Here is a 16,637-nt window from a genome sequence, read left to right on the forward strand (position 1 = left end):
ATCACTATATCCGGTCTCCCTGGACCCTGCATTCACCATATCCGGTCTCCCCGGACCCTGCATTCACCATATCCGCTCTCCCCAGACCCTGCATTCACCATATTCGGTCTCCCCGGACCCCGCATTCACTATATCCGGTCTCCCGGGACCCCGCATTCACCATATCCGGTCTCCCCGGACCCGCATTCACTATATCCGGTCTGCCCCGGACCCCGCATTCACTATATCTGGTCTCCCCGGACCCTGCATTCACTATATCCGGTCTCCCCGGACCCCGCATTCACTATATCCGCTCTCCCCGGACCCTGCATTCACTATATCCGCTCTCCCCGGACCCTGCATTCACTATATCCGCTCTCCCCGGACTCCGTATTCACTATATCTGGTTTCTATACAGAACATGGAAATGCAATTATTTTAGTAAATATAAACTGCTTAATCCCTTTTCTCATCACCAGTATATAGCAGTCTTGTGACTTCTATCAGTGTCCAGCAGAGCACTGGTTAATCTTGTAGGAGGAGTTATCATTTTCCTCTGTCTGTCCTATGAGACCTTCTGTCTGGACAGTGCTGATTGGCCCTGTGCTGATCACATGCACTCTCCCAAAGAAAATAAAACTATCTCACATTATACAACAAACTGAGCATGTGCAGAGTGCCTCCTAGGGCTCTGCACTATCAGCAGATGGATTGGGGACAGCAGAAGAGCTGGAGGATCAGAGAAGACAGGATCAAAGAGCCTTTTTACACAATGCAGAGGATTAACCCCTTAGGTCCCACAGTGAGTATAACAAGCATGCTTTACTGCATCTACAGACGTATTGTACTTTTGTGGGTTTAGTAACACTTTAACGCTAATTTCTGTCCAATCACGGCAGGTTTTTGCATATTTATGAATTTTATAAAGATTTGCTGTTTGAGGTGAAATATTACATGGTGTCACCGGTCCCCATGAAAAGAGTCCCTGGATAACGGATTGTATGCCGCAGGGACAGGAGAGTCCTTGCACAGCCAGAAGTGATAACGATGATATATTTCTCTTATTACAGCTGCCTTGCTCATTGTCTCAGAAGTCGCAGACCGAGCTAATGAGAGTATGCGTCATGGGGTGAGTTCCAGCTGTCACCGTCTTTTGTCCTTGTGAAAAATAGTTGATCGATAAAGTTGCACAGTTCAAGTGTACCTCTCGCCTACACCAAATGGAAGCCTCTGTCTTGTAGGTTGTCATTGATATAAATAACAGGTCCTCTCAATGCTGTCCAGTTTCTGGTCAACTGATTGGCTTGGTTCATGGAGAACATAACACGGCCGGCTGAAAAATAATGGAAAACAATGACAAGACGGTTGCTTGATGGGATCTGAAAAGTGAAGTGCCGGCATTGTGTTCTAACAGGCGCTCGGCTTCTCCACACTAGGAGGAATCTCCTCTTACACCGTTGTCCCCATTGAAAGGTTCCTTCCATCTTCCTGTTGCAGTGAAAACTCAAATTGTTAGATTTCCCTTCACTTTTAGAAAAGGAAAAGAAGGTGAATCTCTCCAGTGGCATGGACAGTGGTCTGTATCCACTGCGAGAAGGACTTTCCAGATGATACAGAAGCGTATTGAGGATTGCGTGGAGACACAGGTGTCACAGAGCCACTGGGTGCAGTAGGAGCCATCAGATGACACGGGTTCTCTGGCATACACTTGGATCCACTTGGAGTTGCCATATTACAGAGAAGATGATCTGGGGTGCACTTGGAGTTGTGGTGTATTGGGGCACACTTGAAGTCACTAGGTGACACAGGATGCTCTGGGGTACACATGGAGTCACTAGAGGACACAGGATGCTCTGGGGTACATGTGGAGTCATTAGAGGACACAGTATGCTCTGGGGTACACATGGAGTCACTTGATGACACAGGATGCTCTGGGGTACATGTGGAGTCACTAGATGACACAGGATGTTCTGGGGTACACATGGAGTCACTTGATGACACAGGATGCTCTGGGGTACACATGGAGTCACTTGATGGCACAGGATGCTCTGGGGTACACATGGAGTCACTAGAGGGCACAGGATGCTCTGGGGTACACATGGAGTCACTAGAGGACACAGGATGCTCTGGGGTACACGTGGAGTCACTAGAGGACACAGGATGCTCTGGGGTACACGTGGAGTCACTTGATGACACAGGATGCTCTGGGGTACACGTGGAGTCACTAGAGGACACAGGATGCTCTGGGGTACACGTGGAGTCACTAGAGGACACAGGATGCTGTGGGGTACACATGGAGTCACTTAATGACACAGGATGCTCTGGGGTACATGTGGAGTCATAGGCACACACAGGGGTGCACTTAGAGTCACTAGATGACAGAGACGATTAACTAGGATGCACTTTGAATCTTGGGGGCACACCGGGGTGCACTTGGAGTCACTAGATGACAGAGAGGGCAAACCGGGGCACACTTGGTGCCATGGGGGAGCACAGGAGTGCACTTATAGTCCCTAGGTGACACAGTATGCTCTGGGGTACACATGGAGTCACTAGGTGACACATTCTGGGTGTTCCAGTTGAAGGGAGAGGCTCTGAAGAAGTCCTGAAGGTGGGCATGGGAGAAGATGAGGGATCTGGAGGACGATGTCTTGGGCTGAGGTGGGATAGGCTTCCCTGAAAAGATACATTTTCAGGGATCACCTAAAGGCAGAGTAGGAGATAGCCAGACACATTGAACTAAGACGGTTCATGGGAATGGAGAGGCTCTGAACAAGTCCTGAAGGTGACTATGAGAGGAGGTGAAGAGGGATCTAGACAGGAGGTCTTGGTTTTAGGTGGGATAGACTTCCTTAAAGAGATACGTTTTCAGGGATCACCTAAAGACAGACAGAGTGGAAGATGGCTGGACAGATTTGGGTAGGGAGTTCCAGAGGAAGGGGGAGGCTCTGAAGAAGTCCTGAAGGTGAGAATGGGAGAAGATGATGAGGGATCTAGAGAGGAGGAGGTCTTGGGCTGAGGTAGGATTCCCTGAAAAAAATATGTTTTTAGGGATCACCTGAAGACAGAGTAGGAGATAGCCAGACACAGGGTAAGAAGTTCCAGAGGAAGGGAGAGACTCTGAAGACGTCCTGGTGAGCAGTTGATGAAGGAACAAGAGAGCAGGAGGTCTTGGGAGGAATGAGGAGGATGGCTTGGATGTTATTCTGAGACAAAGTTGATGCAGCTTGGGCCAGCATTGTTGATGGCCTTGTATGTTGTAGTTGCTGCATGAGTGGAGGCCAACGGAGGGATTGGCGGAGAGGGGTGGAGGACACTGGGTGCCCAGTAAGGTGGTGGAGTCATGATAGGCTGTGTAGAGGTTGGCCAACAGGGAGTGAGTTTCAATAGTCAAGGAAAGAATTAACAAGGGAGCAGGGGTGGACTGACAATTCATGGGGCCCCCGGACAATAGAGCATCATGGGGCCCCTGTGACCTCGCCCACACTCAAACCACACCCAAAAAAGCCTATGAAAGGTACCAGGGGCATCTTTTGGGGCCCACTACTGACCCCGGGCCCTCGGGCATTGCCCAAGTGCCCGAATGGTTAGTCCGCCCCTGCAAGGGAGTGAACTAGTGGTTTGGTGGTGTCATTGGTTAAGAAGGGGAGTATATCGGAGTTATGCTTACCTTAGTTCATGCGGGAGCGTTCCTCCACTCTACAGTGAGGAAATCTGGGCAGGCTTTCCTATGTCATCGCGTACAATGAAGAACCAGCAGCCACATCATCAGGATGGAGCTACTTCGAGGGAACGGTCATCACAAATGAAATTAGAGGGGAGGAGAACAGTGGGACAGAGGACTGGGGTAAGTATTGCTCTGCGGTATGATTTTCCTGGAAAAAAAATGGGCAGCATATTCTTCATTGGCTGGGGAGAGGGGAACAATTTCATCATTGTCTGGAGCTATACCTTAAAGGAATTTGGACTACATGGAAAAAAATTGGGGGATATATATATAGATATGTATGTGTGTGTGTATATATTATGTGTGTGTGTGTATATATATATTATGTGTGTGTGTATATATATATTATGTGTGTGTGTATATATATACAGTGGGGCAAAAAAGTATTTAGTCACCACCAATGGTGCAAGTTCTCCCACTTACAAAGATGAGAGAGGCCTGTAATTGGCATCATAGGGAGACCTCAACTATGAGAGACAAAATGAGAAAACAAATCCAGACAATCACATTGGCTGATCTGGAAAGAATTTATTTGCAAATTATGGTGGAAAATAAGTATTTGGTCGCCTACAAACAAGCAAGATTTCTGGCTCTCACAGACCTGGACCTTCTTCTTTAAGAGGCTCCTCTGTCCTGCACTCATTACCTGTATCAATGGCACCTGTTTGAACGTGTTATCAGTATAAAAGACACCTGTCCACAACCTCAAACAGTCACACTCCAAACTCCACTATGGTGAAGACTAAAGAGCTGTCGAAGGACGCCAGAAACAAAATTGTAGACCTGCACCAGGCTGGGAAGACTGAATCTGCAATAGGCAAGCAGCTTGGTGTGAACAAATCAACTGTGAGAGCAATAATTAGAAAATGGAAGACATACAAGACCACTGATAATCTCCCTCGATCTGGGGCTCCACGCAAGATCTCACCCCGTGGGGTCAAAATGATCACAAGAACAGTGAGCAAAAATCCCAGGACCACACGGGGGGACCTAGTGAATGACCTGCAGAGAGCTGGGACCAACGTAACAAAGGCTACCATCAGTAACACACTACGCCGCCAGGGACTCAGATCCTGCAGTGCCAGACGTGTCCCCCTGCTTAAGCCAGTACATGTCGGGCCCGTCTGACGTTTGCTAGAGAGCATTTGGATGATCCAGAAGAGGATTGGGAGAATGTCATATGGTCAGATGAAACCAAAATAGAACTGTTTGGTAGAAACACAACTCGTTGTGTTTGGAGGAGAGAGAATGCTGAGTTGCATCCAGAGAACACCATACCTACTGTGAAGCATGGGGATGGCAACATCATGCTTTGGGGTGGTTTCTCCGCAAAGGGACCAGGACGACTGATCCATGTACAGGACAGAATGAATGGGGCCATGTATCGTGAGATTTTGAGTGCAAACCTCCTTCCATCAGCAAGGGCATTGAAGATGAAACGTGGCTGGGTCTTCCAACATGACAATGATCCCAAACATACCGCCCGGGCAACGAAGGAGTGGCTTCGTAAGAAGCATTTCAAGGTCCTTGAGTCGCCTAGCCAGTCTCCAGATCTAAATCCCATAGAAAACCTTTGGAGGGAGTTGAAAGTCCGTGTTGCCCAGCGACAGCCCCAAAACATCACTGATCTAGAGGAGATCTGCATGGAGGATGGGCCAACATACCAGCAACAGTGTGTGCCAACCTTGTGAAGACTTCCAGGAAACGTCTGACCTCTGTCATTGCCAACAAAGGATATATAACAAAGTATTGACATGAACTTTTCATATTCACCAAATACTTATTTTCCACCATAATTTGCAAATAAATTCTTTCCAGATCAGCCAATGGGATTGTCTGGATTTGTTTTCTCATTTTGTCTCTCATAGTTGAGGTCTCCCTATGATGCCAATTACAGGCCTCTCTCATCTTTGTAAGTGGGAGAACTTGTACAATTGGTGGCGGACTAAATACTTTTTTGCTGTATTATAAAAAAATTATATATATGTGTGTGTATGTATGTATGTATATATATATATATATATATATATATAAATAATATATAGGTATATATATATATATGTTTTTTTTAAAATATATATTTTGGTAAAATATATATATATTTATATATATATATATATATATATATATATATATATATATATATATATATATATATATTTTTTATTTATATATATATATATATATATATATAGGCTGTATACACACACATAAATATTTCATATAAAATCACTGACAGCCGTTTCTGAATCCTTCATCATTCATCACTTTTCTGCTCTTATTATATTTGTACTTTATCTGTAAATAGTCTCCAGACTCAGAAATCCTATAAGTCTGATTTCCTCCAGAGGTTTGCTGTCAGCTATGAGAAATTTCAAGACTCCTAACATGTCGCCCCCGTCGGGAGAGCAGGAAGTGATATTTCTACTCAGCCTGGATATTTTCTCCCGCACCGATCAATAATCTGCCCAGATCAATACTGACATCAGATGAGGACGGGCCTTTTCTTCCACTGAAATCAAACAATTCACATCTGCTGCTTTCATCTCAAGTTCACCTTTTTCATTTTACGCGGCAGTGGTGTATTGCTTAGCATGGTGGGAACCCCTCATAATGGGCACAGCGGGTGTACAGACCCGGGAACTCAGCACAGGGATGGTGGGAACCCCTCATAATGGGCATAGCGGGTGTACAGACCCGGGAACTCAGCACAGGGATGGTGGCAACCCCTCATAATGGGCACAGCGGGTGTACAGACCCGGGAACTCGGCACAGGGATGGCGGGAACCCCTCACAATGGGCACAGCGGGTGTACAGACCCGGGAACTCAGCACAGGGATGGTGGCAACCCCTCATAATGGGCACAGCGGGTGTACAGACCCGGGAACTCAGCACAGGGATGGTGGCAACCCCTCACAATGGGCACAGCGGGTGTACAGACCCGGGAACTCAGCACAGGGATGGCGGGAACCCCTCACAATGGGCACAGCGGGTGTACAGACCCGGGAACTCAGCACAGGGATGGTGGCAACCCCTCATAATGGGCACAGCGGGTGTACAGACCCGGGAACTCAGCACAGGGATGGTGGCAACCCCTCATAATGGGCACAGCGGGTGTACAGACCCGGGAACTCAGCACAGGGATGGTGGCAACCCCTCATAATGGGCACAGCGGGTGTACAGACCCGGGAACTCAGCACAGGGATGGCGGGAACCCCTCATAATGGGCACAGCGGGTGTACAGACCCGGGAACTCAGCACAGGGATGGTGGGAACCCCTCATAATGGGCACAGCGGGTGTACAGACCCGGGAACTCAGCACAGGGATGGTGGGAACCCCTCATAATGGGCATAGCGGGTGTACAGACCCGGGAACTCAGCACAGGGATGGTGGCAACCCCTCATAATGGGCACAGCGGGTGTACAGACCCGGGAACTCAGCACAGGGATGGTGGGAACCCCTCATAATGGGCACAGCGGTGTACAGACCCGGGAACTCAGCACAGGGATGGTGGGAACCCATCATAATGGGCACAGCGGTGTACAGACCTGGGAACTCAGCACAGGGATGGTGGGAACCCCTCATAATGGGCACAGCGGTGTACAGACCTGGGAACTCAGCACAGGGATGGTGGGAACCCCTCATAATGGGCACAGCAGGTGTACAGACCCAGGAATCCAGCACAGGGATGGCGGAAACCCCTCATAATGGGCACAGCGGATGTACAGACCCGGGAACTGAGCACAGGGATGGCGGGAACCCCTCATAATGGGCACCGATCAGCCTCTCCTGTAGCCTCTCAACCTTGTGACTTGCTGCCAAGTAATAATGTTGCAGTGTGATCACTAGGGAAGAGGCTGGGGAAATACTTCCTCCTGCCTGCGTGAGGACGTCATCATCTCAGCCTAGGCACAACTACTGGACTGGAGATCAGTAATATATTTTTACTTTAAATGTATCTTTATTCTTATGTTTAAAATAAATTGTAACCTTCCAGTAATATAACAAAGACGAGAGATACAGCCACTCCCATGTCCAAGGATCACACGGCAGGTATACAGCACAATGTATCCATTAGAAACTTTGCATAGCAAGAAGGTATTTTTGGGCAGCACAGTGGCTCAATGGTTGGCACCCACAGCACCTCCTGCCTGGAATTTGCATGTTCTCCCTGTGCCTGTGTGGGTTTCCTCTGGGTACTCCAGTTTCCTCCCACACTCCAAATACATGCTAATAGGTGAATTGGCTCCTGTCTAAATTGTCCCTAGTATGTGTATGTATGAATGTGAGTTAGGGACCTTAGATTGTATTCTCCTCGGGGGCGGGGACTGATGGGAATGTACAATATATATGTGGCACTATATAAGTACCTGAAATAAATAATCTCCTTTCCCCCACTTGTGATCGGAATTCTGCATTAGTCCTCCTGCACACGGGACGTTTTTTACAGGCTTTTGATGCTTTTTTTACAGCCAGTTAACCCCCCAGCATGTTATCCTATGTGTCAATACCAGACAGGGGCGGACTGACCATTTGGAAACTCGGGCACTGCCCGAGGGCCCGGGGTCAGTAGGGGGCCCCATGAGATGCCCCTGGTACCTTTCTCATAGGCTTTTTTGGGTTTGGGCAAGGACACAGGGGCCCCATGACCCCCTATTGTCCGGGGGCCCCATGAGTTGTCAGTCCGCCCCTGGTCACAACCACGCCGCAAATGCCTGCCAGGCGTTTGAGGCGCGGCACCATAGACTTGAATGGGAGTCTTCAACTCCTCCTGACTGGACACAAGGCTTTGCCAGGACGCTAACGCTTCCATGTGAACAGCACTGTGTGCTGCCATGTGCAGAATTTTCATAGGCGTTTGAGAAGCGTTAAAAATGCTTCCCAAACGCCTGTCTGACACCTGCTGACAAAGCTAGTGTGAACGTAGCCTAAGGCTCCTGTCCAGTCAGGAGGAGTTGAAGCCTCCCATTCAAGTCTATGGTGCCGCTCCGCAAATGCCTGGCAGGCGGTTGCGAGGAGCTTGAGGAGCATTAATACCATTTAACTTCATTATAGGCGTTTGTGGTGCGGTTTTAACGCTTGGCAAACGCCTATCAACCGCCTCAAAACCACGCATAGTGCGTTTTGGGAGTGTTTAGGGAGCGTTTGAGGAGCAGTAAAAATGCTTCCCAAACGCCTGTCTAACGCTAAAGTTTGAAATAAATTCAAGTGTGAACGAGCCCTAACACTGAAAAATGCAGCAAAATACAGTAGAACACTGCAAACCGGCGTTTTTGGACATTTTTTTGACCAAAAACAATTGGGTTTTTTTAGTAAAAAAACATGCTAGAAACCGCAAAAAACACAAACGCGGAAAACTGCCGTTAATCATGGCAAAATGCCGCTAAACGCTAATGCAGAAACACTAAAAAAAAAGCTAAAAAAAATTGTTTTTTTTGGTAAAAAAACACGCTAGAAAACGCTAAAAACACAAACATGAGAAAATGCCGCTAAATGCTAATGCAGAAACGCTAAAAAAAGCTTTAAAAAAATTGGGTTTTTTTGGTAAAAAAACATGCTAGAAAATGCTAAAAACACAAACACGGGAAAATGTAGCTAATTGTGGCAAAACTCTGCTAAACGCTAATGCAGAAACGCTAAAAAAAAGTTTAAAAAATTGGGTTTTTTGGGTAAAAAAAACGCACTAGAAAACACTAAAAACACAAACGGGAGAAAAATGTCGCTAAATGCTAATGCAGAAACGCAAAAAAAAAGCTTAAAAAATGTTTTTTTGGGTAAAAAAACATGCTAGAAAATGCTAAAAACACAAACGTGGGAAAACACTGTTAATGGTGGCAAAACGCCACTAAATACTAATGCAAAAATACTTAAAAAAAAGCTTAAAAAAAAAGATTTTTTTTGGTAAAAAAAAAAACACTCTAGAAAACACTAAAAAAGCAAACGCGGGAAAACACTGCTAATCGTGGCAAAACTTCTCTAAACACTAATGCAGAAACGCTAAAAAAAAGCTAAAAAATATGTTTGTTTTTTTAAAAAACACACTAGAAAACTCTAAAAACATAAACGTGGGAAAATGCCGCTAATCGCTAATGCAGCACCGCTAGAAAAAAAAAGCTTAAAAAAATTGGGTTTTTTTGGTAAAACAAACACGCTAGAAACCGCTAAAAACACAAACGGGAGAAAATGTCGCTAAACGCTAATGCAGAAACGCTAAAAAAAGCTTTGAAAAAATTAGTTTTTTTGGTAAAAAAACATGCTAGAAAACGCTAAAAACACAAACGCAGGAAAGCACCGCTAATCGTGGCAAAACACCGCTAAACGCTAATGCAGAAACGCTAAAAAAAAGTTTTAAAAAATGGGTATTTTTTGGTAAAAAAAACACGCTAGAAAATGCTAAAAACACAAATGCGGGAAAATGCTGCTAAACGCTAATGCAGAAACGCAAAAAAAACAGCTTTAAAAAAAAATTTTTTTGGGTAAAAAAAACACGCTGGAAAACGCTAAAAACGCAAACATGGGAAAATGCCACTAAACGTTAATGCAGAAATGCTAAAAAAAAGCTTAAATGTTTTTTTGGGTAAAAAAACATGCTAGAAAACGCTAAAAACACAAACATGGAAAAATGGCGCTAACTGCTAATGTAGAAATGCTAAAAAAAAAGCTTTAAAAAAAATGTGTTTTTTTGGTAAAAAAATACGCTGGAAAACGCTAAAAACACAAATGTGGGAAAAAGCTGCTAAACGCTAATGCAGAAACGCTAAAAAAATGTTTTTTTTTGTAAAAAAACACGCTGGAAAACGCTAAAAACGCAAACATGGGAAAATGCCACTAAACGCTAATGCAGAAATGCTAAAAAAAAGCTTAAAAACTGTTTTTTTGGGTAAAAAAGCATGCTAGAAAACGCTAAAAACACAAACGTGGGAAAATGGCGCTAACCGCTAATGCAGAAATGCTAAAAAAAGATTTTTTTGGTAAAAAAACACTCTGGAAAACGCTAAAAACACAAATGTGGGAAAACGCTGCTAAACACTAATGCAGAAACGCTAAAAAAAGGGTTTTTTTTGGTAAAAAAACACTCTAGAAAACGCTAAAAACGCAAACGCGGGAAAATGCTGCTAATCGTGGCAAAACGCTGCTAAACACCAATGCAAAAATGCTAAAAAAAAAAATCAAATTTTTAACGTGACTTTACCCAGCTAACGTTACCGGCGTTGTCAAAACGTCCCGCGTGCGCGAGGACCTCATATCAGCTCGCGGCATTGGATCCACTTTGACGGAAGGAGGTATTCAAATTGGAAAGTGCGGTAAACAAAACATTTCTGAAACATAATTTGTTTTCTCGTCTATGACAGCCAGCGGTTATTCCGGATGCTAGAAATAGCGCTTAGCGCTCAGCGGCGAGTTTCACGCCGTCAGCTGAACCGCTCCCATTGTGTGAAGAATGTTATAAATCCCCTAAAGCAAAAAAAAAAAAAAGGCAAAAAGATAAAGGCGTCTTCTGCCGACCGCCAAGGAAAGTGATTTATGCCGCCATACCGGAGCGCCCAGCAATTAAATTCTCATTTGCAGGTGTTATCCTCAGTCTCTTTGTGCAGCCGCTTCATTCATTGTCTCCTCTTGTGTGTTGCAGGAAAATCTGCAGAAGTTGGTTCAGATCTCGTACAGCGTCAGGGGACAGGGCAGCCTGCTCCAGCCGGGGAGAGTAAGTGCAATATTTCTGACGTGCCGATCGATGGAAAATCCATCATTCAAGGAAAACTCCCGGAGATGGTTTGCCCTTTTATTTTTCCTCAGCAAATAAAAAATACAAATGCTATTTCTGAGTAGGAAGCTGTCATTAGCTATGAGCTGTGACTGGGGCAATCCCTGCAACGTAGTGTATGTAAGGGGGCAGTACATCATTGAACTAATATGGCCACGGGGATGATCATGACATCATTGACCTGATACGGCCACAGGGATGATCATGACATCATTGACCTAATATGGCCACAGGGATGATCATGACATAATTGAACTAATATGGCCACATGGATGATCATGACATCATTGACCTAATATGGCCACGAGGATGATCATGACATCATTGACCTGATATGGCCACAGGGATGATCATGACATCATTGACCTGATATGGCCACAGGGATGATCATGACATCATTGACCTGATATGGCCACAGGGATGATCATGACATCATTGACCTGATATGGCCACAGGAATGATCATGACATCATTGGCCTAATATGGCCACGGGGATGATCATGACATCATTGACCTGATATGGCCATGGGATGATCATGACATCATTGACCTAATATGGCCACAGGGATGATCATGACATAATTGAACTAATATGGCCACATGGATGATCATGACATCATTGACCTGATATGGCCACGGGGATGATCATGACATCATTGACCTGATATGGCCACAGGGATGATCATGACATCATTGACCTAATATGACCACGAGGATGCTCATGACATCATTGACCTAATATGGCCATGGGGATGATCATAACATCATTGACCTGATATGGCCACAGGGATGCTCATGACATCATTGACCTGATATGGCCACGGGGATGATCATGACATCATTGACCTATAAAGCCCATGGGGATGCTTGTGACCAGGGGCAGACTGACCATTTGGAAACTCATGCACTGCCCAAGGGCCCGGGGTCAGTAGGGGGCCCCATGAGATGCCCCTGGTACCTTTTTCATCGGTTTCTTTGAGTTTGGGAAAGGACACAGGGGCCCCATGATCCCCTATTGCCCGGGGGCCCATTGAGTTGTCAGTCCGCCCCTGCTTGTGACATCATTACCCTGATATGGCCACATGGATGATCATGACATCATTGACCTAACATGGACACGGGGATGCTTGTGAGATCATTGACCTGATATGGCCACGGGGATGATCATGACATCATTGACCTAACATGGCCACGGGGATGATCATGACATCTTTGAACTAGATCTAAATCTACTAAAGTTTTGGATTTCTCTTCACTTTGTTGAAGTAACAATGGTCACCAGGACAAGTAGAAGGTGTGAATCTCCCCACTGGGAAAACAGACAGCAAAACAAATCTGACAGACTGTCTGTTCCTTTTCAAGGATATCCAAAATTCAAAAGAAAAAGGTTTTGCCTAGAGATACATTTTAATTTAGGGAAGCCCAAGGAAAGGAATAAAAAAATGTACCTGCGCGTGGCGTGCCACCACACACCATACATACCTTGCGGTGCGCTTTAGCGCGTTTCGGGGTGCCATTCAATATCAGAGGTGGTTTACCTCCAGCATCCACCAAACACGGAATTATCACTTCTAGGTGGACTGACATTTACCTGTCGGCACGCCGCCATTGTGAACTCGCAGGACGTAGATCTGGAATTTCATGGATTAAAAGCAGGTTGGCTTTGTTGACGAACCATTATTGGCACCGAAAACTCCTGTGATTATTATTATTATTATTATTATTATACAGTATTTATAAAGCGCCAATAGTTCACTCAGCGCTGTACATTATAAAGGGGGACAGAACATGTGACAGAACAATACCAATACAATGCAAAACATGAGGGGATCGAGGGCCCTGCTCTTTCCAGCTTACAATCTAGGAGGGAGGGGATGGTGGCACAGGAGGAGATAGCTGTGGGGGATGGGGTGGTAGGAAGAGTGGAGGAGGTTGGCAAGTTAGCAGGGGGTGGGGTAGGCTTCCCTGAAGAGGTGGGTTTTCAGGGTGCGCCTAAAGGAGAGGAGAGTAGGTGATAATCTGATGGGTTGGGGCAGGGAGTTCCAGAGGATGGGTGACACCCTGGAGAAGTCCTGGAGGCGGGCATGGGAGGAGGAGACCAGGGAACTAGAGAGAAGGAGGTCTTGTGAGGAGCGGAGTGTGCGTGTTGGGCGGTACTTGGATATTAGGTCAGTGATGTAGTTCGGGGCAGTATGGTGGACGGCTTTGTACGTCAGTGTTAGGATTTTGAATTTGATCCGTTGCACAATCGGAAGCCAGTGGAGGGATTGGCAGAGGGGGGTGGAGGACACTGAATGGAGGCCAGTGGAGGGATTGGCAGAGGGGGGTGGAGGACACTGAGTGGAGGCCAGTGGAGGGATTGGCAGAGGGGGGCGGAGGACACTGAGTGGAGGCCAGTGGAGGGATTGGCAGAGGGGGGTGGCGGAGATGGAGCGGTTGGAAAGGTGAATGAGTCTGGCAGCCGTATTCAGGATGGACTGAAGCGGGGATAGCCAGCGGTGAGGCAGGCCAGTGAGGAGGGAGTTGCAGTAGTCGAGTCGTGATATGATGAGGGAGTGGATGAGCTGTTTAGTGGTTTCTGGGGTTAGGAACGCGCAGATTTTGGCGATGTTGCGGAGGTGGAGTCTGCATGTTGCGGAGGTGGAGTCTGCATGTTGCGGAGGTGGAGTCTGCATGTTGCGGAGGTGGAGTCTGCATGTTGCGGAGGTGGAGTCTGCATGTTGCGGAGGTGGAGTCTGCATGTTGCGGAGGTGGAGTCTGCATGTTGCGGAGGTGGAGTCTGCACGAGTTTATTAAAGATTGGACTTGGGGCTGGAAGGATAGGTTGGAGTCCATAATGACACCAAGTACTCTGGCCTGCGGGGCGGGTTTGATGGTGGCGTTGTTGGATGTGATGGAGAAGTCAGTGGGGGGTGGTGTCCGGGCTGGGGGGAAGACAAGAAACTCGGTTTTGGAGAGGTTCAGTTTAAGGAAGTGGAGCGACATCCAGTCTGATATGTCGCTCAACAGGTGTGTGATTCGGGCGGAGACCGAGGGGGTGAGGTGGGGGGTTGAGAGATAGATTTGTGTGTCGTCGGCATAGAGGTGGTAGTTGAAGCCGTGAGAGTGTATGAGTTGGCCAAGGGAGGAGGTGTAGATGGAGAAGAGAAGGGGCCCGAGGACAGAGCCTTGAGGGACCCCAACAGAGAGGGGGAGTGAGAGGGAGGTGGTGGCATTATAGGTAACGCTGAAACGGTGATGACGATTTCTGCTGAAAGAAAGATGAACAATTCTGTTTTTAGTGTTAATTGGGATTTCAGAGTGATGGGTACCGAGCCACGGGGGGGGGGGGGGGATGTGAGAATGGTTCGGCCCTCGGCTCGTTACGTTTTTCACACTGATTTCTGTTGTCACAGGCGTTTGTTAAGGAAGGCACGCTGATGAAGGTGTCAGGAAAGGCCCGCCACCCTCGCCATTTGTTCCTGGTAAGATCTATGAAACAATATAGGTGCAAAATGTATTTTAAATATTATAAACAAATAATGTATAATAGGTACAAATAAACTAATGATATATTAAATATTGTAATTGTGTTGGGTAATATACACACATATATATATATATATATATATATATATATATATATTTTTTTTTTAAATTTAGTTATTTTATATATATATATATATATATATATATATATATACAGTGGGGATCGAATGTTTGGGCACCCCAGCTAAAAATTTGTATTAATGTGCATAAAGAAGCCAAGGAAAGATGGAAAAATCTCCAAAAGGCATCAAATTACAGATTAGACATTCTTATAATATGTCAACAAAAGTTAGATTTTATTTCCATCATTTACACTTTCAAAAAAACAGAAAACAAAAAAATGGCGTCTGCAAAAGTTTGGGCACCCTGCAGAATTTAGAGCATGCACTGCCCCCTTTGCCAAGCTGAGACCTGCCAGTGTCATGGATTGTTCTCAATCATCGTCTGGGAAGACCAGGTGATGTTAATCTCAAAGGTTTTAAATGCCCAGACTCATCTGACCTTGCCCCAACAATCAGCACCATGGGTTCTTCTAAGCAGTTGTCTAGAAAACTGAAACTGAAAATAGTTGACGCTCACAAAGCTGGAGAAGGCTATAAGAAGATAGCAAAGCGTTTTCAGATGTCAATATCCTCTGTTCGGAATGTAATTAAGAAATGGCAGTCATCAGGAACAGTGGAAGTTAAAGCAAGATCTGGAAGAGCAAGAAAAATATCAGACAGAACAGCTCGCAGGATTGTGAGAAAAACAATTCAAAACCCACGTTTGACTGCACGATCCCTCCAGAAAGATCTGGCAGACACTGGAGTTGTGGTCACTATTCCACTATAAAGAGATACAAATATGGTCTTCATGGAAGAGTCATCAGAAGAAAACCTCTTCTACGTCCTCACCACAAAAATCATCGTTTGAACTTTGCAAATGAACATATAGACAAGCCTGATGCATTTTGGAAAAGTTCTGTGGACCGATGAGGTTAAAATTGAACTTTTTGGCCGGAATGAGCAAAGGTACGTTTGGAGAAGAAGGGGCACAGAATTGAATGAAAAGAACCTCTGTCCAACTGTTAAGCATGGGGTTGGATCAATCATGCTTTGGGGTTGTGTTGCAGCCAGTGGCACAGGGAACATCTCACGAGTAGAAGGAAAAATGGATTCAATAAAATTTCAGCAAATTTTGGATGGTAACTTGATGCCATCTGTGAAAAAGCTGAAGTTAAAGAGAGGATGGCTTCTACAAATGGATAATGATCCTAAACACACCTGGAAATCCACGGGGGATTACATCAAGAGGCGTAAACTGAAGGTTTTGCCATGGCCTTCACAATCTCCTGACCTCAACATAATTGAAAATCTATGGATAGACCTTAAAAGAGCCGTGCGTGACAGACAGCCCAGAAATCTCAAAGAACTGGAAGACTTTTGTAAGGAAGAATGGGCAAAGATACCTCAAACAAGAATTGAAAGACTCTTGGCTGGCTACAAAAAGCGTTTACAAGCTGTGATACTTGCCAAAGGGGGCAGTACAAGATATTAACTCTGCAGGGGGCCCAAACTTTTGCAGACGCCATTTTTTTGTTTTCTGTTATTTTGAAAGTGTAAATGATGGAAATAAAATCTAACTTTTGTTGACATATTATA

General features: G+C 45.6%; 1 protein-coding gene across 3 annotated transcripts in view; it reads left to right on the forward strand.

Annotated features, from left to right (window-relative positions):
- FGD5 (FYVE, RhoGEF and PH domain containing 5) overlaps positions 1-16,637 on the forward strand; it is a 242,226-nt gene that overhangs the window by 142,389 nt on the left and 83,200 nt on the right. For all 3 annotated transcript variants that reach the window (XM_089663339.1, XM_089663341.1, XM_089663340.1), the window contains exons 10-12: positions 1,050-1,108; positions 11,338-11,409; positions 14,865-14,933. In XM_089663339.1, the coding sequence (XP_089519465.1) occupies positions 1,050-1,108; positions 11,338-11,409; positions 14,865-14,933 (200 nt within the window). The remainder of the gene's footprint in view (positions 1-1,049; positions 1,109-11,337; positions 11,410-14,864; positions 14,934-16,637) is intronic.

The sequence above is a fragment of the Staurois parvus genome, unplaced genomic scaffold (genome assembly GCF_062004578.1).
Source record: "Staurois parvus isolate SC_StPar_1 unplaced genomic scaffold, SC_StPar_1.0 ptg001670l, whole genome shotgun sequence".
In the NCBI taxonomy this organism is placed as follows: Eukaryota; Metazoa; Chordata; class Amphibia; order Anura; family Ranidae; genus Staurois; species Staurois parvus.